We start from the raw sequence: 25,190 nt of genomic DNA on the forward strand, positions 1-25,190 counted from the left end.
AGGCTCAGCAAAGGGGCAAGGAAGAAGAAAGAGCACCTGTGTTCAAAATTATTTTTATTTTTTAAAATGTTTTTGTTGATTTGAGAGAGAGGGGAAGGGAAAGGGATAGATAGGAACATAGATTGGCTGCCTCCTGCATGCCCCCCACTGGGGATTGAGCCCACAATCCGGGCATGTGCCTGGTCTGGGAAACGAACCAGTGATCTCTTGGTTCATGGTTCAACGCTCAACCACTGAGGCACACCAAAATTGTTTTGAAATGTTCATGGGGCAATACCTCTGGCCTAAATAATTATCTTTTTCCATTTTCTCTGAAGAACATCACTTCCCTTTCTGAAGAAGGCATTGCAGCCTTTCAGTTGTTAATGTAGGCTAAGGTTTATGAAAATGCTCTTGGTAGCTGAACTATGTCAAAAAAATAAAAACTCTCCAGAAGCTCAGTGGTTTCTCCATTGAAGTGATGAAATTCATGCTCATGTTGGTGGTAAAATGCAAATATAGAAATCCAAGTTGGGCCTTAGTTAAGCCTGTAAAGTCAGAACTGAAGTCTGAATTGAAGAAGCGACAGCTCCTGATTTCATATCCATATTAAATATGCTTTGTCACAGAAACAAAAGCATCTAAAAATAGAACTGACTTTATTATCCAGGTGATGTAACCTCTCAAAAAGGGGTTCTTAGTTTTGATCTCCAAGATGGTTGCTTAGAATTTCAGTGTTAATTGCTGTTGTACTTCATCACATCATAATTTGGAGTATTGGTGGTGGGTGTTTAGCAGTCAGTATTTTAATATATGGGAAGCTCTGTTTGGGTCATAATGGTTCTAGGTGAGAGACTGTCTAAAAAACTAAAATCAAACAAATCTAACTGCTTGCTCAGAATTCTTTGAGTTCCATGAAACATGGAACTGCTACTCTTTCCACAAGTAGCAGAAATAAAATATGCTATGTTGAAATAATGACTGTAGAGTTTATTCCACTGTCCCATGTCTTTATTTACTTAAATATTATCATTTTGTTGAAAATGGGAAAACTTTTTACTATTATTTATACTAGTACATCAGTTGGTTTCTGCAAGACTAGAATAAACCAGTTGGCATATGAGAAAAGTTTGGAGAAATTGGAAATTATATTTACCTTTAGGTTCACTGTTTTGTTCTACACAACTGGTTCTCAAAGTGTGGTTCAAGGACTTGTGGAGGGTCCCAAGGTCCTTCATGGGGCCCACAAGGTCGTTCCTTTTTCAATTACATATCTGTTTAAGGGTATTTTTTCTTTATATGCTTTGTATAAGTACCTTGAAACAGATTGCATGTACACATGCAGATGTAAAAATCCAGGTGTCTTTAAGCCAGGCCACTCTCATAGTTTTAAAAAATTTTAAAGTTTTTCATAAAACATGTTGACATGCAATTATTTTTGTGAATTTTAAATGAGGTTATATTTTGCTTTTTTTTTAGTGTTAATTTTAGATCAGGTAAAAATCAATAGTTTTAGCCCATATAAACAAAACATCCATAGTGTCCTTAATAATTTTTAAGCGTAAAAAGATTCCAAAACCAAAATGTTTCAGAATTGCTGTGCTAGATCAACATGTAAATATGGTGAAAATCAACTGTGTTTATTATGAGTTCCAGCTCCTTCTGAATAGCTATGTATGTTCAGTCATTGCTTTTGGCCTGGACCAGTTTCATTCAATAGTGAAAGAAAATATTTTTGTTTTTATAAAAATTGTACATTAAGGAATACAACAGGCTGATTTGATATATAGTGATTATTACAGTTAAGCTAATTAACATATCTTTTCCTTACTTAGTTACCATTTTTTGTGATAAAAGTATCTGAAATCTACTTTTTTAGCAAATTTCTAGTTTTCAATTTTTATTTTATTTTTAATTACAGTTGATATACAGTATTATATTAGTTTTAGGTGTACAACACAGTGATTACACCTTTATATACTTTGCAAAGTTATCACCCCCAATATGTCTAGTATCCATCGGGCAACATATGTAGTTATTACAATATTATCGACCTATATTCCTTATTGAAAAATATATTTTGAAACACTTAATGTGCTAGATTACCAAAATGAGTAAAACTTTGTCCCCACCCTGAGGCTCATTTCATTGAAGTCATTGCTTGTTCAGAAGAGGGCATTTTTTCCAAAATACATCACTAATAGGAATGTTGACTCTGCTGTAAGAGTTTGTCAGTACAGGCAAATGGAAAGCATTCCTGATTTCATTTTGTTTGCAGTGTTTTTCCCTGAGGAAGGTAGTATGGGAGAATTTTTAATTTTGTTTCTGTTGAGCAATCCTTCCCATATAATAAAAGGCTAATATGCAAATTGTCACCTCGGGAGTTCTACCGACGAGGAATTCGACTGCCTGCTTTAACGTGCTCTGACCACGGGGGGCGGCATGGAACAAAGGAAGGCCCTGGCCAGTAGCCAGCAGCCAGGGGAAGGAAGGCCCCAATCTGCCCTGATTACCCGCCAGGCCTAAAGACCCTACCCTGCACAAATTTCGTGCACTGGACCTCTAGTAGACTAATAAGCGGCCATGTGCGTGGGCCAGCACAGGCGTGCATGCACGCACGCATGCACACACACACTAATATTTGCAAAACTGCCCAGCACTGTAACATATAGGGGAATAGGCGTGGAATGGTAATGAAATTTTGTTGAGAAGCCCTTTATGAGCAAAATAGATTGTTACCAATATCAACTTCAATTCGTTTTGAAAATCTCTTCCTCATGAATCTTTTAAGTAGATCTCCATGCTGTGAGACAAGTTAGGGGTAGAACTTCTGAGAGATTAACACTTAGATTGTGCAATAATCTTTGTAAATGGTTTAATTTGGGAGTTTCATTTGGAGAAGTGGGAGGGCTATTATCTGTGCCGAAGATTTTCTGTAAACTTGGATTTCCACTCATTATATCTTTATGTATCCTTGTTTTTAATCGATGGTGCTTTTCAAACTCAATTCTGTAGACAGATTAGCTGTGTCCTTTCTGATTAAAACGATTCATGAATTGCAGGTTTAGGGTGAGGTTGGAGGATAGGTTTTCTTTTCTGAAGAGATGACTTGTTTTCTATGCATTCTGATCTGTACCTGATACTCACTTATTACCATTTACTATTTTAGGTTTTCATGTGTACTAGCACATTGAAGGCTTTTAAAAGAATGAATATTTTATTGCTGAAGAAATATAGACTCTTTGAAGATTTTTAAAAGATAGTTTTACATTCTTAATATGGTCACATCAGGAGACACTGTAGAGTTTATTTCACTATCTCCATTGCATGATGTTTGTTTTTTGAAAGGCTTCATCAAAAAACTCTCAATATGATATAAATCTCTAGAGAGGGGGGAGAATTTTAGCTCCTGAATCTGTTGTCGGAAATCACCTTTGGAACTAAGCCTGGAAAACTTGGATGCTGCAAAGGTAAACAATGTGCAGATTAAGATAGAGTGGAATTGACAAGCTGGTTAAAAAAGGATGATGCATTTCTAATTAGCTCACAGTGCCTTTAGTTGGAAATTAATTAGATGCTGTTATGTAAATGTCATGTTAATTAAGCAAGAATATTAAAGTGTTATAAATCTGCAAAAGGAATGGCTATTTTGTGTATTAATGCTTTGCAGTTAGCATGAAGGATCTGATAGAATATTTGTTTGATTATTGAGCTTCTGGTAATTTTTAGTTGACTGACTCTTTGACAGTCCATTTGTCCTAATTGATGTGTTTTAGCACGTGGTGTAACTGCAGCCAATGAGGACAATAGAACCAAGAACTAAAAATGAAGAGTCATCACAGCTGTTTTAACAAAAGCTTTCCGGGTAGATTGCTGATCTCTATTTCCAAGGTTAAGGAGAAATACTATTTCTCTGTATTTATTCAGCCTTAAACTTTGAGGGCCTAAAATGATTGCCAGCCTGAATGCAGCTGTCCTCCAAACCTATGTTCTCTGCTTTTCCTGAATCATAGTCTTCAGCCCATTTATGGGTGCTAGCTCAGGGCTTTTTGGCGTGCTCAGTAATTCTACAGTTTAAAAGAAAATTTAAGAATTCTGCTACTTTAGCTTGAAATGTTAGTGTTGATGGTTAATGCGATACCTTTTTCAGTCCTGGTTTTGGAAGTTAAAGTGAATTTAATATGTAGATTTGACCCCTGTCTTCAGCTTTACAGGCCTGAAATCAGTACTATTTCCCCAAGAAAATCCACTACCCTGTTGCAAATGCTATTAAGATTTCTAGTTGTTGGGAATAAAGCTGAAGAATTTCATTTCATGGTTCTCATGTGGAATTGCAAATGCAATTCATAGTGCTGCATTATGTATGACACCTTTAATACAAGAATAGAAACATCCCTAGAAGACAAGGTAGGGTATTCAGACTTATGGTCACAAACCACAGCTACCACAGACTCTAAATTGTTGAAACTTAGGAAAAAGTCCTCTGAATGTAGTATCAAATGAAAAATGATATACTGAATATCTTCAGATAATGAAGAGACTTGAAAATATTCTGATAATTTGTTTTAGCAAAAGAAAGTAAAAAGCAGTCATGGTGATTGGTTGAAAGTGAGTTCATGTTGGTTAATCTTGTTACCTGGCCCGAGAGAGTCTGTCAGATTAAGGAAGAAACTTTTAACTGTGCTTTTTTTTTAACGTTTAAAAATCCAAAACTTATTTAAAACTCAGTTGCCACTAATATAGACTCGAAGGTAATGATAGGAATCGTTCTGTGCTTAGAAATACATTTATTTTCCCAGCCTGATCCCACTACACACACAACACACAAACACACCACTCACCAATAGAACTCAGTCATCAGGACACTTTTCACACCTTGCTCCTAAGTTATTAGCTCAGTTCACCCTACTGCTTGGGAAGGAGAGGATGAAGAGCCAAAAATAGTGTTTACAATGATTTGTGGGACCATATGCCAGCCCTTCTCTCAGACATTAACCCAGTAAAAAAAGGCCAACAGCATTTCTTGATGGAGCAGATGCCCTGACTTTGACCCTTGCCATCAACTTTCAAAATTATTTTGTTTGCTTATAGCCACATGGGACTCATGTTAATATTTTTATTGTAGACAGAAACCTGAAAAGGTTCCTCTTGAGTGACCCATAATTTCCTATATTCATTTTAACAGAGTTGATTTGAAATTAATTGTGTAGGAGCATACATCATATCTCCTGTGGCTACTTATTTTATTTGAGAGTACATTAATTTTGTATGTCACCACAGTTATTGTAGTCTATATGTACAGTGTTCATATGCATCTATTCTGGATTTTTAAAGAGTTTCATAGGTTATAGTCTGCCAGACCAAACTAAATTCCAAACTCTCTGTTTATAATATTGTATCAAAGCTGGGATTTATTATCACTGCTAGTTACTGCTGTCAATTTGTTTTGGCTCAGCTCTGCTTCTATTTGTATTTACTGTAATGTAGTGAATATATTGGATTGGGTTGTTAGTTTAATAAGCTCTCTGGAGAACAGTTTCATGGTGATGCATGTTGAGATATGTATGCTAGGTAGCCTTAAAGTTTTTTGCATACTTGCCAAACCTGCATTAGGAATTCATCTATTAGGAGTTTTACAAAGGATAACTGTCACCCTACTGATGAGGTAAAGTTTGCATTTGTAAACATGGGAGTGTTAATTCATGAGTCCCAGCCAAATTTCTTTGAGGGTTTTGATTTGACCTATTTCTCCCTTCTCATAATTTTAATGAATAAACTATTTTATGTTCTTTTAAAAAAGTATTCTGGTGGTTAAGTCGTTACTGACTCTTGTGCTCTGTGCAGCTCACTGTGTTGTGGGAACTCAGTGATCTTGGCCAGATATTGAGCTGAGAGCTAAAGAAATTGTTATCAGAGACTGGAACTATTGGGTTATTATTTACATTGTGCTGTGCTGGTCTAAAAATGCACACTAATCTCTTTCTTTGCCCACTCCAACCTATTGCATCAAAATGTCCAGAGTCAAAGTCTGGGAAACCTGTACTTTAAAAATGCTACCATGAACTTTCTGGATTCCAAAAGTGTTCTAATATTTTTATGTGATAGTCATTATATATATATACATATATATATATATATATATATATATATATACACACACACACACACACACACACACACATATATATACACACACACACACACACACACACACACACATATATATTCTTCAGGGTGTACATTTAAGATTTGTACATTTCAGTATAGATTTAAGATTTGTACATTTCATTTTACTATTTTATGCTGTTATTGTAATACCTCAATTTTTAAAAAAGATTTTAATAGCCCTGGCTAGTGTAGCTTAGTTGAGTGTTGTCCCAGGCACCAAAAGGTTGCCAATTGGATTCCTAGTCAAGGCACATGCCCAGGATACAGGCTTGTTTGCTGATATGGGGTGTGCAGGAGGCAGCTGATTAATGTTCCACTTGTACATTGATGTTTCTCTCTCCTCCCCCCCACTCTCTCCCTCCCTTTCTAAAAATCAATAAAAATATTTTTAAAGAAGATTTTAATAAATGTACATTAACTCCTGATTCAGTCAAGCAGCTTGTATTGTTTTTGCTTTTTTATTCTCACCTAAGGATATGTTTATCAATTTTTAGAGAGAGAGAAAGGGGAAGAGGAGAGGAGAAGGAAAGGAGAGAGAGAAACATTGATATGAGAGAGAAATATTGATGGGTTTCCTCCTGTACACACCCAACTAGGGATCAAACCCTCAATTCAGTATGTGTCCTGAACAGGAATTGAACCCACAACCGTTTGGTATATGGGATGACGCTCCAACCAACTCAGCCATCCAGCCAGGGCTCCATGTTACTTATTTTCATGTCACAGTTGCCTATTTGAATCTATTTAATTTTAGTATGTTAAGCTTTCTCTGGGGAAGTGACATTTGTAGAAAATGCCCTGCTTTTTTGGTCTTCCATTTTATTCTTGCCTTATTTTGAAATTCTTCAAAAGTATTTCCAAGTGATGCTGGCCAATGATGAATATCCTTCTCCCTGATTACATTTAGCATTCATTACTTGTTCCATATTCTTTGACACTTGATCATTTTTGATCCAGCTCTTTATTGCTATCATGTATTTTTCTCAATTATTTACACAAATTTTGTCCTCCTAATAAGCTTGTAAGTTCCCTGAGCATGAGACTGACCCATGATGGCACATAATAGGTATTTGCTAAATGCTCTTGGACATTAATAATACACTTATTTAGTTTTTCCTCCCCTTTTCCATTTCCCCTCTGTGTCTTCTTATACCCACTAAGGTTTGCCAAACTGCTGTTACGTCCTTGGTGTAGAAAAGAGTGGACTAACAATGAACCCTTAGCTATGATTTCTAGGTCCCTAAATCCCATGGATCTTCGTGGCATAAACTCTAAGAATAGGTCTCAGAGCTTTTTCATCTTTCTTTTCTTTCGATGAGTAACTTCAGTGATATGAAATCATCTTCTGGGTGATATACAACTCTGTCAATTAACCATGTTTACCTTTACTAGTCATAGTCACCTGGGACCCTTTTCAGAAAATATGTGTAACATTTGCCTGTGTGTTCTATTTCTTTATGATCATCACCATGGCCCTTTCCAGGGCATATCAAGAACCAGTGGTCTTTATGTTTATTTATTAACTTCTAATTTCAGAAGTTAGGGCATGGTTGGTGGGGAGTGTTGACGTATATATCAATATCAACTTAAGAACTTGTTGGTAGTCCTGATTCTGAACCAACTTAAGAATTTGTTGGTGGTCTTGAAATTATTGCTTTTCAAACCTTCACCCACTGACTGACTAAATCTTTTGCATACTCTTGAATGATGCCTATCCATTAGATTTCTGGACCCTCAAAGATTCCATGAATGCCCTCTTTATATCATATTCTTATAATTAAACTAGACATTTCTTTCTTGGTTCCAGTGCTCTCTTTATATATTAAAATGATCTATATTTCTTTTGACAAGCAGTTTGTTGTTCCTTAGGCAGCTCCCACCCCACGCCCCCCACCCCCCCCAAAAAATAAGGCTAGTTTTGCAATGAATTCAAAGGTAGGGTAACAACTGAGATCAGTCTAAGAGGGTGTACTCTTGCTGTTGCTTTGTAGAAAAGCTCATCTCCCCAAACTTGTGGGTAATTTCTTCTCGTTGGATTGGAATTCTAGTTAAAATTTTATCCTTTAGCTTTTTAACATTATGTGATATTCAGTTAGTTTTTATGAAAAGCATGTTCTAATGTAGAAAAAATATAGATCTAAATTGCTGAGCTAAGTTCATCTACCAGTATCACCACCTTCTCCATCTTTCCTATTATGCATTATTGCAGGTTGATCCCTGCCTTTTTAGGTTTCTTTTTATCCAAGATAGCAGCTATGGGCATGTAGCGGGTATGTCCTGACTGATGTGCCTGCCTTTCTATTTCTAGGTGGGCCATGCACAGACACAGCTCATGTCTCGTTAATCACACCAACCAAAAGATCCTGTGGTACAGGTACGTACATCATTCTTTTTTTTTTTTTAAATCCTCACCCGAGGATATTTTTTCATTGATTTTTAGAGAGTAGATGAGAGAGGGAAAGACAGAAACATTGGTGTGAGAGAAACACATCGATTGGTTGCAGAGCCCGGGCCAAAGAGGAGCCTGCAACCGAGGTGCCCTTGCCTGGAATCTAACCCAGGAGGACCCTTTTGTCCACAGGCTGACACTGCCAAAGCAGCTAGGGCCATATACATTCTTATCTGGCTTCATTCTTATCTGAATTCTTCACAGAAATTAGCTACTGGTTGTAATGTGGTGTCCTTGCCAGGATGCTCTCCATCAATTTTTTCCATCAATTTTGAAGTGATCTAGTTTGTGCTTAATATTGGGAGTGGAGTGTGAGCAGAGATCAAAGTGGTGCTCTTGGAGGTCAGATTGACTGAGTTAAACTGTCACCTAGAACCAAGAAGATAGTTTCCTAATGTCTGAAGAATATTATAACATGAAACATATATTGCCCATTTTCTAGGATGTGGCTAATAAAGTCTTGGACTTATTAAAAAAGGTATTTAAAAAATGGAGACTGGAAGGTGAAAGAAGTTGTAGTGCAGATAATCAGTGTTTTAACTTGACTATTAGAATATCCTAATAGTTTTGGAAAATTACTTTCTCTCTCATCTTCAGTGCATGGGGTACACTGAAATTATTCTTTTTAGATATATAAAGTCTCCCAAAAAATCTTTGTGCATATGTGACATTTTTGTTAAATATGAAGTCATGAATCTTGTAGCTCTCCAAAAAGCAGTCATAATGGCCATTGCTCCCTTAGCCTATAGCTCAATTTATTTTAAACAGTAAATTTGCCTTTTCTAATAATTCTGCCTGCTATTCAAAATATCTCAAGGATTATATTTGGAAGAGTCAAAATAATTATATTGTTTTTCTAAAGGTCACAGTCAGAGTATTTTTCATAATTTAAAAAGTCCTTTTAACTTTTCAACAATAATAGCACAAACTATTTCTATGTTCAAACTCATTCTGAAACCTCAGCCTCTTCAAATGCTCATAATTTTTATGTTAAACTAACTCAAACAGGCCTGACCTTGCATAGTTCCTGAGTAGCATCCAGGCATTGAACTCTGGGAATTTAATTTCACTCTTCTGTTCCACATGACCAGTTTTGAGGCAGGGCTGTGTGAGAAGGTCCTGGGATGCTCTCATCCCTCCTGCCCTTAGTACCCAAGCTCCACTGGGTAGTTCCAATGGAGATGGAAGAGAACTGTGCCCTGGAGAGAGACAGACCATCCTGATTAGCCAGTGGGAAGTCAGAGCCAGCTTCCTACCCTCTCCAGCCAGAAGCTTGGAAACATTCAGAGTCTTTTGATTTCAGGTCCAACACTTTACATGCACAGTGTGCTTTAGTCTTTCTTCTTTCCTTCCATTCTTGGCCCTCAGTGCAGGGTTTCCTGTTAGCACTACCAGTGTGTTTAGGTAGCAGTCAAGGAGTGAACCTCAAGCACATTGGGTAATCCTGAGAGACAGAGAAAAAGAGACTCGCATGCTCAGATTAGGCACCAAAACTAGTAGGAATCCTTCTCTGAATATTGTGTACTTGTGCCCTTCATCTTCTAGGCAGGTGTTTTCTTCTCCCATACTATTTTGTGTATCTGAAAATAATAATAGCATTTATTGCATGCTAACTGTATTACCAGGCACCATTCAATATGCTTTACATAGATGACCAGTTAATCTGCAGAACAATTCTGCAAGAGAGTTATTCCTCTTTTATTGATAGCAAAATAGATACTCAGAAAATTAAGTACATTTCTTGGAGTAATATTGTAGTAAGAAATAGAAACAGAACTTAAACACAGATCTTTCAGATACTAAAGCTTGTGTTGTTTTGCACTACATCATGTTACTGCTTATCACATTTAAACTAATAAAAGGGTAATATGCTAATTAGATGGGATAGACCAATGTCCTTCTGGACAAAGCCAGGGTGGTGGGGCTGAGGCAGAGGCGGTTAGGGGTGATCAAGCCGGCAGGGGAGAGTGGTAAAGGATGATCAGGCTGGCGGGGGAGAGTGGTTAGGGGTGATCAGGCAGACAGTGGAGCGGTTAGGGGCATTAGGCAGGCAGTGTGGTTAGGGGTGATCAGGCAGGTGAGTGGTTAGGAGCCAGTGGTCCCGGATTGCAAGAGGGATCAGTCCTAAACCGGCAGTCAGACATCCCTTGAGGGGTCTTGGATTGGAGAGGGTGCAGGCCAGGCTGAGGGGGACCTCCCCCCCCCCCAGTGCACAAATTTTGTATTATAATCATGTTCCTAGCCTGATGGTGGAAAAGCATATCATTGAATAAGATAGGGAGAATGGGAGACACATATTTAGAAATATAGCATGTAATGAAGTAGTGTTTAAAATGTGAGTTCTAAAAGCAGATCCTAGCTTTATGTATTAGAAAATGTGATTTTAGGTAAATAAGTTAATATCTCAAAATTTGTATTTCATCTGTAAAATTGGATGATAAATCTATTGCATAGGTTTGGTGTAAGAAATAACATGCGTAAAGCTCACATAATACATCTCTAAAAGTAATTGCTATTTTAGTGTAATTGTATCATTAAAGATTATGTGTATACAGTGGCCACCATTAAATGCTGGGGATAACACATCAGGAGGTAATTTAGGTAGAAAGAAGACTAGAAGTGCAGAATTCATTGCTGTACCTAGTTTCATTAATTGATTTTATGTTGATTACATTTTTTGTTGCATTTTAGTATTACAGTAGGAACTCGTAATATTTTTAGGTCTCTGTAAAGTGAAATGATAAGGAAGGATTGAGCTCTCAGTCACACATTTCGAGGCCTTCTTTTAGGTGACTACATAGCTCTTAACTAGGAAATGATTGAGAATTTCCGACTTGGAAGGAAATTAATGCAGTGTCCAGGTCATCTTCTAAAAAGCCCGAAAGAAAGTTGAGATCATTCAGCCTGCATATTAAAGGTTATCAAGTTCAGCATGGTGCACTTTCCAAGAAACTTCTTTGTGCCCCCTCAGACTCACTGAACTAGCCTTACTATGGCCCTGATGTCCGACCATGGGTCAGTGGTTGAGCGTTGACTTATGAACCAGGAGGTCACGGTTTGATTCCCAGGCAGGGTATGTGCTCTGGTTGCGGGCTCGATCCCCAGTGTGGGGTGTGCAGGAGGCAGCCAACCAATGATTATCTCTCAACATTGATGTTTCTGTCTCTCTCCCTCTCTAAAGTCAATCCTAGCTAATAAAAGGGTAATATGCAAATTAACTGTCACTCCATCACAAAGATGGCGGTGCCCATAGCCACAAGATGGCGGCGCCCAGTCCTCTCAGCCCCGCTGAAGTCCCCCAGTCCCGGGGGTTGGGGGGTGGCCGCTGAGAGTAGGCAGCATGAGTGGCCTGGCAGAATGCTTGCTTCATCACCGCGGCCATGGATGGGCCTCTGGCCATGCCAGGACGCGGAACGCTTGCGTAAGAAGAGAAGGAACCAGCGAGCTGAGCAGAGTCAAGTGGCTCCCGACTCCTGGGCAAGGTCAAGTCCGGGCGGCAAGATGGTGGAGGGGTGGAGGATAGTGTGACAGGAGGGGCTGGTGGTGGAGGCACAGGGGTGAAAGGTGGTCGAGAAAGAGGAAGGAAGCCCTTTATCGGAGTTGTGAGAACAGGCAGGGAAGTCGTTTGCATTTCCCACCCACAAATGGGCCTCTGGCCAGGCTGGATGGGGCGTGGATGGGCCTCTGGGCCGCAGAGAGCCCCTGGGCAGCGGGCGTGGAGTGGCCAGGCCCCGCAGAGAGCTACTGGTGCACAGATTCATGTGAAGGGCTACTATTAAAAATATATTTAAATAACAACAAAAACTATGGTCTTGACACCAGAGGACAGAGTTTCATGATTGTCAGAGGTAAATTGAATGATTTGCTTTGAGAACTGCAGGTTGACAGTCTTTGTCTCCATCTTTCTGTCTGTCCTTGAATCAGCAGACTGCCCATGATGGGGATTCTGAGCATTTTTCTTATGAGTCATCATCAATTATAGTGTTACATTGCTGGAGTGTTCTTGTATTCCTTATGTCTAGGTTCTTCAAGAGAGAGCTCATACTTGTAGCATGCTCTGTGGTGCTTCTGCCATAAAAGGGCACAGTCACAGTAGCTCTCCCAAAGAGCTCCTAGAGCACAGGGCTTCAGGCATAGATGATCTATAAATAATTACCTGACAGTAGTATCACTTCTTCCTTGGAGAGAGACCCTGTGAATTAGGTCCTACTGACCTGCTCCAAGCCAATCGGTTCAATACAAGGTTGGACCTAAAGCAGCCTCCAGCATAGTAATGAGGTGTGTTAGGAAAAAGATACTTAGGCTAAAATATAGTGGTTCTTTAGGTCAACAGTCCCTGAAGAAAGCATATAATGTATAATCTGTGAGGTATGGGGAGAAAATAGTAAAAGTTCTTTATCCCAGCCTTTTAAAATTTCTGTTTTGCAGATTTATTTTATAATTATATAGCAGTCCATACAGTTTAAAACCAGCAAATACATAGGATGCATATTAAAGGTATATAGCCAAATATCTTAGAGAATGTACATGCAAAAAAAAAAAAAAGTTATTGACCTTTTCAGTGAACAGGTCATTTTCTTTTTAGTATTTTGAAAATTAGATCTAAAGATTAGCATTAGGCCCATAATTATAAGTCTGAGTGGTTGATTAATAATGTCTCTATGTTTCAGGGGACTAATGTTGATCTGAGGATACTGTAATTTAAACAGGTGGAAAAAAGTGTAGAGTGGCTTGTCTACAACCATCAAAGTGAGAAGGGGAACTCTTTTTTTTTTTACTTTATTTTTACTATTGACACTATACATATCCCCATTCTCCCTCCCTCCCCTCCCACACACACCCTGTCCACGTGCATCCAGCCCCATTCCCCCTTTCCTCTGGCCATCATCATAGTATTGTCTGTGTCTGTAGGTTATGCATATATGTTCTTTGGCTTATCCCTTCACCTTCTTCCACCCAGTTCCCCAAGAGGGAACTCTTTAAGAAATTGCTCTGTGGTAACTGGAAGTCTAAGAAGTCTAAGAAGCAGGTTGCAAAAAGTAGTAGTGGCAAGTAAAAGATGAGTTTTATTTGTGAACTAGGTGAGAAACTCCTTTCTTTAGATGTTGGGTTTGGCTACATAGCACTGGTAACAGTTAAACTCTGTCATCTTTAGATGGAAAAAAAATAAACAGCAGCACCATGATTATTTTGGTATTTAAAGCAGAGAAAAATTAAGTGAAGGTTCTTTGTCGCTTTAGAGCTCTGGGAATTGTCAGCAAAGAGTTGAAAAGTGCTGCCAAATCCCAGGTTGCTTTGGTTAGAATGTGAGAGTTAAAGCATATCACACCTTCAGATTACTAGAGAGAGCTTACCTTTCTTCAAAGGCTTTGGGTATTTTGCACATGTTCCCTTGTTAATTCTCACAACATTCCTGCCAAGAATGAATATATTGTGAAGGAAAAGAGTTCACTTTCCTTGGCAACAAACCACCTTTTGTCCTTCATCTTTTCTAACTATTAAGTAATACCTTAAGCCAAAACGTAATCAGAGCTGTGGTCAACCTTTTTAGACAACTTTATTTGGAAGGTGTTTGGATATTTATGTGAATATCTTCAGGAAGTCCTATTTTTAAAAGTATTTTTTTATTGCTTTCAGAGAGGAAGGGAGAGGGAAAGAGATGGAAACATCAATAATAAAAAAAGAAATATCAATGATGAGAGAGTCATTGACATGTAACCTTTTTTTTTTTTAAATAAGACTTATTTGCTGAGTTACAGTAGAAGTTATTTTGTATTTTATGTATTGGAGTTTGCTATTGGTAAACTTTACAATTTAAGTTATAATGGACAGATAGAACCACGTTTTTTCTTAAATGTTCATAGAGAAAAAGTCTCTCTCCAGGAAGATCTTTGAACATGACTAACCCAAGGACTCTGCTCCTTCCAGATGGAGCATTAAGCAGTTCTTAACTCTAGGACCTGGGTTGACTGTATCAAAGCATAGACTTGTTAGTATACGAAAAAAAGGAAATAGCTCCTTCCCCGTTTTAACCACACCCTATGGCTTGATTTTGTGTTTTCATTTTATAGTCCCTTTATTTCTGAAGTTAAAATAAAAAGTCATAAACAAGCTAGCAGACTTGATGGTACTGTTTACAGGCTTTTGCTCCACTATATCTATATTCACTATTACTCTTCTTCCAGCACATTTGTTGAGCAAATAATATTCTCTCTGATGACTTGAAAAATTATAGTTTTAAAATGCTCTGTGTATGTTAAAAAATGTGATTATAGTTAGTAGAATAGCAAGTAAAATAGCCATTTGTGGGGCCATACGTGAGCTGTAGTATTATTTGAGATGAAAGCAGATGGGACTAGAAACTCCCATTAAAAACCAATGCAGGTTTTCTCAGAAAGTACCATCTTTTCACTCTTTAAGAAGAATGTTAATTCAGTTTGACTGTCCTTTGTCTGCTTTTTCTTTTCTTTCCTCTTGGAAAGCACATGTTTATTAACGTTTTAGGTCACCTATTTTCCTTCCAGCATGATGAACAGTGACATGAACTGGATAGCCTTGTATTGTTCATTGTTTCCCATTTTTCCCTAAAACCTTTTTTTGGCTCATTTCTCTCAGGCAACCTGCTTGTGATATTATTGTCTGTTTTTACAAAGACAAGAGAAGAAAACCCTTTCACCTGGGAGATAAGAGAGGATTGATGTGCTCAACACTTTCCACATCAGTGTTCAGAAGCCACTTAAAGGGGAATGTTTCATTGTTGTTATGTTACCATGAGGTTTCTAGAAGATCTTTTAAATTGATTCAGAAGCTAAAGGGTGGCAGTGTTAAATCAGAAGTGGCCCTGTAAATCTTAGAAATACCCACAGTTGTGTCAGTATTCATGGAAACATTTCGGCCATTGTATTCTAGAGAGTTGAGTCGGTGACTATAAACTGTGTTAGTCCGTATTACACTTTGTAAATGACTCTTCTAAGAAGGACTCTGTAGAGCTTAAAGGAAGGCAGCTTTGGGTGTGATTCAACTATGTAATTCAGTTCTTTTTTTAAGAAAATTCTTTCTTTTTGGTCCTTAAGATACAGCTTTTCCCTCTGCCTGCAGTATCAACATTTGAGACAGAAAGTTAGAAATTTGACCTACTTTTGTAATATGCAAGTTTCCATCAGGATATTAGGGAAGATATAAACCTTTTTTTTTAATTAGCATTCAATGTAACCATTGAAGAAAGATCAAAACAGTAATCTGTCATGGCAAGGAAAAAGTGTTTAAAAGATGTTTTACCTTGTGTATTCATCATCTTGGGTCCTAAAGGAGTTCATTTAATTCTTGAGGCAGGGGACAAAAATGAATACCAACTATTTGGAAGATTGCAAAAAAAAAAAAAATGTCTAATCTAAAAGGTGCATGTTATGTTTTACCATCCAAGGGGAAAAACAAAAAAGGCATTGGTTACCATGTATGCCATAGATTATTTGCTGACAGTATGTGCTTTTTGGCCATTGAGTGGAAAACTGGGGAGGGGAAATAAATTGCTACATGCTTTTTCATGTGTGGTGTTTTTTGGTGTTTTTTTTTTTTTTTTGCCTATATCAACTTTAATTTGCCTGAGTTGTTGCTTATATTAAAGAATAGAATGAGATAGAAAAGCACTGTATAATTAGGTGATATGATTTCAATATGTAAATAATAGTAGGTGAGTTTAAAAGCACCTCATACAATGTATAGATCTGAGAAAAGATTAGAGCTTACTGTTTTTCATTTGTACTCCTGAATGAGAGTTAGGTCCCATTGTCCCCAGTTGTGTTTGTGTTACAGGCTGGCTAGACATGTATGTCATGTATGAGAGTTTGCTGAACTTGAAGTGATTGGCTTGTTTCACAGGCCTTGTTTGGGTTTTCCTCAAGAGAAGCAGTGGCTTCCTTTCTGAGAACAGGCTGATATAAATGAATATCAAGCCAGGATGCCAATCTTACTAACAGGGATTTTTGTACTTGGAGGATTAAAATGCACTCCAGTATAAAAAGGAAAAGGCAATGTGATGAGGCTTGTTGCTATTTGGGGTATGTGGGTGTATGAGAAGCCCAGGCTATGGTGTTGAGCTGCTCACGGTTCACTTGCTTTGTGCTAATTCGGTTTGCTTGGATCCTTGAATGCAGTTACAACTGGGGGTTTTTGCCTTTGTGGTCATTTATTTTATCATAAGTTGCACTCTTACTAAGGAGAGAAGCCCTGAACTTCCATTAATTAGCTGTTCTATTGCTCCACTGGGGCAAAATGCCTGAGCCAACATTGTTTTAAAAAGGATATCAAGGGAATTTAATACCCCTCTTCTCCTCTGAAACTTTTGGATTATTTGGGGGGTGGATACGGGGGGTTTCTTTTCAGGTGCAGCTCCATAGCATGTATGTGCCTGTTAAGAGCACAGCATGTTAGAAGTGTAGCTTTCCCAAAGCAGTCTTACCAGAAGGAGCAAGATAGAACAGCCACAATGCTGCATTATAAATCATCGGGGCCTCGCACTGATACTGCCCATTAAGGAGACTTTTTTTTGTGCTCTACTCAGTTCCTAGCTGTACTAATAGAACAGCGCATCAAGCAAGGCTGTAAATAAAAGTTATTACCTAATAGGTGGGTGCTGAAGTGGAACGGACGGAGCTGAGGCATGGAGGCCTTATTACCGCTCATCAGCAATTATAAACAGGATAAAGTGTCTGGGACTTGCGCTGATGCAGCGAGTGCTAATAGAGGCTGGGAATGACACTGAGCCATGATAGGATGATGTATGCTGATGCGTTTTTACTGTCTCATCGTGCTGCTTGCTCCCAAGACAAGTTATGTTATCCGTTTTCCTGCTTGCTCATCTATTTGAAGAGACAGTCCCATTGCCTCTCCTGCCAGCAGGTGGGCTGGCATTTATTCCTCATACCTGTGTCTCCTTCTAAGGCAACCCCCTCATGAAGAGTCTTCAGAAGTATTTCATAATCATGCCGATTAAAGCCATAATCTTATTGTATCACCTGCTGTCATGGGTATAGATCACACCTTCAGAAGTGGTTGCTTACGTGGAATATAGGACCAGCCGAGGCACTGTAGTTAGTCTGCCAGCCCAGTACTTGATTCAAAGACCACTGTGGCATTTCTGCAGTAGATTCTGTAGTGACATGCAAAAGAAGTGGTAAATATGCATCTTGCCTCTGAGAGCTGATCCCATAAACAGAACAAGTACAGAAACATAAATACTACTAATTTCAGCTATAGAGAGCAGGAAATGTAACTAATGTTTATTTTTAAAAGTGAACACAGGGAGGATAAATTATACAAATCATTATGAGCAAATATGCTAATGTGGTCTTTATTTTATTGCTGATAGTATTACAGAAGTTCCCCATTTTCCCCCCTTTGCCCTCTACCCATCTGCCCTCCCCCCCACGCCCTCTGTGTCCATGGGTTATGCATATATGCTTAAAAGTTCTTTGGTTCCTAAGAGTCAATAGGAATGATAAAGGGATACTGGAATGTGGAGGGAAAGTCTAAAAGTAGGACTGTGTTTTTTAGTGAACAGAAAACTGCAAATATGACTTGGCATCGCTTTTAAGTAGCAGAGGAGCAACTGTACTTGGGAAAATTGAGATACGGCTCTCTTCAGCTTTGACCATTCAGCCTCACTAGATCCCAGCAATTAGACTTAGAGATAGGAGCACTCTAGCAGAGCCACAGGGGAGTGCTTTGAAAGGGTTTACCCGTCTGCTGCAGGAGTTTATGAGCATCCAGTAGTACAATCATTTGTCACTTATGCCTCTAAATCAGCGGTTCTCAACCTGTGGGTTGCCACCCCTTTGGGGGTCGAACGACCCTTTCACAGGGGTCGCCTAAGACCATCAGAAAACACATATATAATTACATATTGTTTTTGTGATTAATCACTATGCTTTAATTATGTTCAATTTGTAACAATGAAATCGGGGGTCACCACAACATGAGGAACTGTACTAAAGGGTCGCGGCATTAGGAAGGTTGAGAACCACTGCTCTAAATGAATACACTTCTTGTTTTTTTTTTTTTGTTAATCCTCACCTGAGGATATTTTTCCATTGATATTTAGGGCAAGTAGAAGAGAGAGGGAAAGACAGAGAAACATTGCTGTGAGAGACACACATCAATTGGTTGCCTTCTGCATGAGCTCCAACCAGGGCCTGGGCCGCGGAGGAGCCTGCAACCAAGGTTCGTGCCCTTGACTGGAATTGAACCCGGCACCCTTTGGTCCGCAGGCCAAGGTTCTATTTATTGAACCAAACTGGTTAGGGCTGAATACACCTCTTTCTACAACACATTAAAAATTAACCTATTAGGAGACTTCCTGCTGTTTGAGAAATTGTAGTTTTTCCATGGAGTTCTTTGATACCTCAAATTATGCATATGTGTACCTCATGTTAAAGAAGCTTGATATATGATAATATTATAAACCAGATAAACTAAGAATGTTATAGGAGAGTCCTTTAGTCTATAAAATGTTTTGCTACCTGGTGAAGGTGGATAGGTTTTTACTTTTGCACATAAAGTAATGTTTGACTTGCCAGATAACCAATTCCTGCTTATCCCATTTATTCACAGTGTTTTCTGTGAGTAGTGGCCAGTAAAATAGAGAAGAGATGAATGTAAGCAAAATGTTTTAAAATAATAATAGGATTTAATGATTGATTAGAGTTGGCTAAAGAAAGAGTATAAAGTTCTAAACATAGGGAACTGAGAGAAGAAAGATGAGATTGATGGCAGGAAAAAGATTGTGAAGGAGAACTGGTTGAAACTATTTTCGGTTTCTGATAACCTAAATTCTAGGTCATTTTAGATTGTCCTGTAGAAAAGTATAAATATAGGCCTAGTTTGGAAATTATTAGTCTAGAAACAGATTAAAGGTGTGCAAGTGGGTAAGGGAAATGAATACAGAAGAACAAGGGGCTAAGGACTGCATTTAGGGGGCTGGGAAAGAGATAAAGATGCCAGTAAGTAAAGGATGCTAAAGAAAGGACAAAACTTTATACAGTATTATGAAAGATGCATGAGAAGAGGGGCCAGGAAACATGAAGACTCAGGGGAGCTGTTGTCTGTAGCTAGCAGAAGATCACTGAAACCCTGAAAGAAGTTCATGTAATGTGGTGGATTAAAAGCTTGATGGGAGGCCATTATGAGGCACTTCATAACAAGGAGAGAAAGGCAGCAGATAGAAATCATTCCGTTTAAAGAGTTAGGTGAGCCATTAAAAACCATTAAGTAATGGTGGTTGGAGGGACAAACAGGGTCAGGTATGGAGGTGGTTAGACAGGGAAATATTTTGCCCTTATTAAAATACAAAGGAAAGATACACGAAGAGAAAGAAATAGAAATATTAGGAGAAATAGAACTGATACAAAAGCAAGATTCTTTAGAGGCAGAAATCTAGAAGGATTACTTCCTTCCAAGAGTATATGGAAAGAGATACAGATATAGATAAATACATTTTCTCTTTTCATGTGTAGATGGTTAGCTGGACAAGATGAACCAAGGAGTTCATCTTAGAAGGTCATCATTTTCTGAATAAATAGATAATACCATCAGCTGTAAAGTAGCAGCAGAGAACAGGTTATAAGAAGAGAATTATTGTGGACTAAAGGAGGAAAAATAGGATTTCCAAGTAATAGTTAATCCAAATTGTCATTAAATACTAGTTTAAATTTACAGTGGGCCAAAGTAAGACTTTCTCTGGAAAGAGCAAAGAGAGAACAAGTGGCACTCATTTCTTTCTTTTTCTATTATGTTTCCATTTTCAAAAGTAACATGTGGTAGCACATCATAACACAGAATAGTTTATGAGAAAATGGTAGTCTAGAGACAGTCCACTCCATAAAACCGACCAGCATTTCTCTCCTGACAGTTTTTATTGTAGTATTTTCATCCTGTAGGTTACCTTTATATCTGTGGAAGGAAAAAAAATTCTGTGTCACCCCAGAATTTCCTTTCACCATTGTTTTATTCCTCATTTTTGGAAATACAACCCCCAAACAAGTTCCTAAGAGGAGTTTTGGGGTTCTTGCATTTCTGAAAATGTCTTTTCTACGCCTAGTATGGTGGAAAGTTTGACTAAGTATGGAATTCTTGGATGAAAATGATTGTTCCTTCCCTTCTATGCTATTACTGAGAAGTCAATGCCACCGATTTTCTTTTTTTTAAGTGATATATCTGAGATTTTTTTTTCCACCTCTAAAACTCTTAGTATTGTGTTTTTATTCTTGGTGTTACAAAATTTGTAGTGACGCATCCAGTGGTCATCTTCCCCTCCTCTCCCCCCGCCTTTCAAGATGTTGGATGCTTGCTGGGCCCCTAAAATTTGAAGACTAATGTCCTCCTTCAGCTGTAGACTGTCTTTGATATTCCCCCAACTTAACATTCTCTTCTCTGGTGGGTTTCATACTGTAGATCTTGGGCCTGCTAGATTGGTGATTTTTCTTTTCTTTCTCATAATTTCCATCTCCTCTTGTTTACTTTATCTTCCAACACTTCTTTTAACCATTATACTTTCATTGAGCTTGCTCTTGTTCCCTGAAAGTTTCTTTTTCATAGTAACCTATTCTTGTTTATAATAATAATAATAATAATAATAATAATAATAATATAGTAATATATTCTGAGTATGTTAGTGATTAGACTTGTGCTCTTCTGGGGTTGTTATCTGTGATTCTCTTGAGACCAGTTTTCTTATTTGTCTTAGTCTTATCCTTCATGTTTCTGTTCTCAGTTGCCTGGTGAAGCTTGGTTTTCTGTTGACTTCTAAGGGGAAAAAATGCCTAAATGGATAGTTTCTCCAATGTCTCTTTCTTGCATTGGAATTTTTACTGTGGGCTCTGTGTATGATGGAGTAGGAAGGCAGTGTTAACTGACAGAATTTATTGTGAGAAAGTTGAGATCGTGCTGTCAAGGCTCTCAAATGCAGAAGGAGGACTTGACTATGAGGAGCCATAAAAACAGCTTTGCCTAGATGGGTCATTCACCTTGTTTAGAGAGGAGCTATCCAGATTTTTGCCAAGTAAATGTGGGCTGCTACCAAGGATGGGGGGTGCAGACTAGTACAATTATTCTGCAAATACACTTTCAGTGGATCCCCCTGGTTTCTACCCTGCTTCTCATTCGGCTTCTCTTAAGACTTGCTTTGCATGTAGTGGCTGCCACCTCTGCAGTCACCAAGTTTCAGTCTCAACATGGCTAACAACATCTAGATATTTGTTTAAAATCTGTTTTTTATTATATTAAATGCACACAATTTATTACAGTGGGTTAATTGTTCATGTTGTTTTTTAAATGTTATTTCAGTTGGGTTTGAGGAGTTTGAAGGGTCAGAGGAAAATGTATTTAGTCCTCTTTATCTAAAAGTTACCTGGGACAAAGTCAGGATTATACTTTCTGATTTATCCATTGGTGGGAGATAAAAGGGAAGGGTAGCTTCAATAGAATGTGTGGTTCTTAGGAAACCTACTAAATGAGAATGTACCCAAGTTAAAGCCTCTAATCCTGAAGGGAAAGAAGTATATAGAGTTGGTGGTTGAGAATGTGGGCTCTGGAGGCAGTTTATGTGGGTTCACATTCCAGTGCTCCATTTTACCAACCATATAACTGGAAGAATTGTTGAATTTCTCTTTGAGTCTTAGTTTTCACTTTTGTAAAATAATAGACCCAATCATAGAGTGAAATGAAACAATGTGTTTAAAGCACTTAACATGATGCCTGGTAAGTCCTCAATAGGTAGATGTGGACAGAAGGTACCAGGTGATCTGATTGAAAGGAGAGTGAAGAGAAATTTGAGGAAATATAGAGGAAAGTGTGAAAGAACTCACACAACTCAGATAGTGCACTAGTGGGGTCCCTCAGCCTGGCCTGTGCCCTCTTGCAATCTGGGACCCCTCGGGGGATGTTGGAATGCTGGTTTCGGCCTGCAGGGATTGGGCCAAAACCAGCAGTCCTACATCCCCTTAAGGTTGTAGTAGTGTGCCAAGTGGCAGGTGGCCGGGGAGGAGCCCACACCACTCTATTCATCCCAGCCCCGCTGCGCCTGCCACCACTCGGTCAGCTCGCTGAGTGGCGCTCCCGCTGTGGGAGTGCACTGATCATCAGGGGGCAACTCCTGTGTTGAGCATCTGCCCCCTGGTGGTCAGTGCGCTTCAAAATAACTGGTAGTTTGGTCCTTCTGTTGCTTAGACATATATATATATATATATATATATATATATATATATATATATATACACACACACACACACACACACATACATACACACACACACACACGTACACACATACATACATACATACATATATTAGAAACCCATTGCACAGAGATTCGCGCAATAGGCCTTCCTTCCCCTGGCTGCCCGCACCAGTTTATCTCTGGCACCCGGGACCCAGGCCTTTGGTCCGACCGCAGCAGAGAAGCCAAGCTTCTTCAGTCTTCAGTCTTCAGTCTTCACTCCAGCTGGAGCCTTCACTCTTTTACTCCGAGCCTGTGTATGCAAATTAACTGCCATCTTTGTTGGGTTAATTTGCATAGTCGCTCTGATTGGCTGGTGGGTGTAGCAGAGTGACACTAATTTGCATGTTTTGCTTTTATTAGTGTAGATATGTGCATATATGTGTGTGTGCATATATATATATGCGCATAAATATATATGTATACATATACATACATACACACTAGTGGCCCGGTGCATGAAATTCATGCATTGGCGGCGGGGGGGCGGGGGTGTTCCTCAGCCCAGCCTGTACCCTCTCCAATCTGGGACCCCTTGGGGGATGTCTTACTGCCCTCTCACAATCCGGGACCACTGGCTCCTAACCACTTGCCTGCCTGATTGCTCCTAACCGCTTCTGCCTGCCAGCCTGATCGCCCCCTAACTGCTTCCCTGCCGGCCTGATTGCCCCCAACTGCCCTCCCCTGCCATGACCCGCCTCCTCAACCAGGCCCTGCCTCCACTGTGCGCATGGCCATCTTGTGGCGCCGTCACGCGCGAGGGCCAGCTAGGCTTTTATTAGTATAGATAAGAAATTGGGAATGAGGACCGGAAGCCAAGCAAATTGGAAAGTGCAGACATGGAAGGGAAGTGGAGGTCAGTGAAATGTCAGGGAAGAGGAGGGGAGAGCAGTCAGTAGCCCTTGTTTGAACATATGAGGGCTGTGAATGACAGGAAGCCCAGAAAACCTTTACAAAAATTGGGCATCAGGACTGCAAAGATCAAACTTTTTTTTAAAAAAAAAATGTTTTTATTGATTTCAGAGAAGGAGGGAGAGGGAGAGAGGGATAGAAACATCAATGGTGAAAGAATCATTGATTGGCTGCCTATTGCACGTCCCTTATTAGGGATGGAGCCTGCAATCCAGGAATCGAACCATGACCTCATGGGTAGATGCTCAACAACTGAACCACACCGGCCAGGTGATCAAAGTTCTTTTTTATTCTGTTTGTTTTGTTTTATTTCTAGGCCTTGTTTTAAAAGTAAAATTTTACTGTATATATTGGTGGAAAATAATTCTTACAGAGATTTCACAAGCTTGCCTTCTGAAAAAAAAAATACTCTTATTTCCTGAGCTCTTCTCTACACTTTTATTCTTATAAACGAGAACTCCTTTTTTGGGCAAATCACAATTCAGGAGCCACAGAGGGCTGATAGTTTTCTTGTGGGTAAAATTTTGATAAAAGGACTGGCTGGTGCATCCAAACCAACAACATGATAGAACCTTAGCCAATAAATTCACTTCTTTATGATTAAAAATCAGACAATTTAACCTTGGAAGTATTTTTGTCATGGGGGACTTCATATTGTGATTAGTTATCTTAACAGCCAAGTGCTTCTGTGGGCTCAGTTAACCAGCCTCCCACTACATATGTATAATTATTTTTAGTACACATGCACACACACACTGCTATAAAAGCTTATTTGGCCTTATGCTCCCTGCCATTTTGAATTCTCTGTTTCATTACCAGTATCCACCCACTGAGTTTTGGAAAGCCATTCCCAAATAGCAGAACCACAACTCAGAATTTTAAATAAACCACGTCTCTATTGGTTCAAGGGACAGGGGAATTAGTTACAGGCTATGCATTTTCCACATCCATCCATCCTTTCAAAACTTATTAAAACTGTATACATATGTAAGCAAGAAAATAGGGCACTTAGATTGTGTTAATCTTTCTGTTACTTTATCAAGGGATAAAGAAAGTGAATACAGTAGACAGTCTTTTAAGATTTTTACCAAGAATGTGGACCAATGTGTACTTGAAAAAAATACACTGGATGCTGCTGCTTTTTTTCTAAAGGATGTTGAACAACCTCAGAGATGTTACTACATTAGATCTTGAAATATTTGTCCAAATATGCAAGATAGCTTTTAAAAGAAATTCGGGCTTGGGGAGGGCATTTAGGTAGTACTGATGTGAACGGGAGGTGTTAGCTGCAGCAGAGTCTCTTTTCCTGCTTTGACATTAACTGATAGTTCCTGTAACTGACAGGGATTTAGATCCACTTTTTCTTTGGTGTCCTGTTGATAAATACATTTCTAGAAGATTAAAATCACATCT

General features: G+C 38.8%; 1 protein-coding gene across 2 annotated transcripts in view; it reads left to right on the plus strand.

Annotated features, from left to right (window-relative positions):
• Positions 1-25,190, plus strand: part of ZFAND3 (zinc finger AN1-type containing 3) — a 343,389-nt gene that overhangs the window by 261,655 nt on the left and 56,544 nt on the right. Inside the window, exon 4 of one of the 2 annotated variants that reach the window (XM_081093918.1) lies at positions 8,456-8,521. The exons of the other annotated variant lie outside the window; for it this stretch is intronic. Within the exon in view, the coding sequence (XP_080950044.1) occupies positions 8,456-8,521 (66 nt within the window). The remainder of the gene's footprint in view (positions 1-8,455; positions 8,522-25,190) is intronic. 2 annotated transcript variants of the gene reach the window in all.

Source organism: Myotis nattereri, assembly GCF_964212035.1.
Source record: "Myotis nattereri genome assembly, chromosome: 6".
Classification (NCBI taxonomy): Eukaryota; Metazoa; Chordata; class Mammalia; order Chiroptera; family Vespertilionidae; genus Myotis; species Myotis nattereri.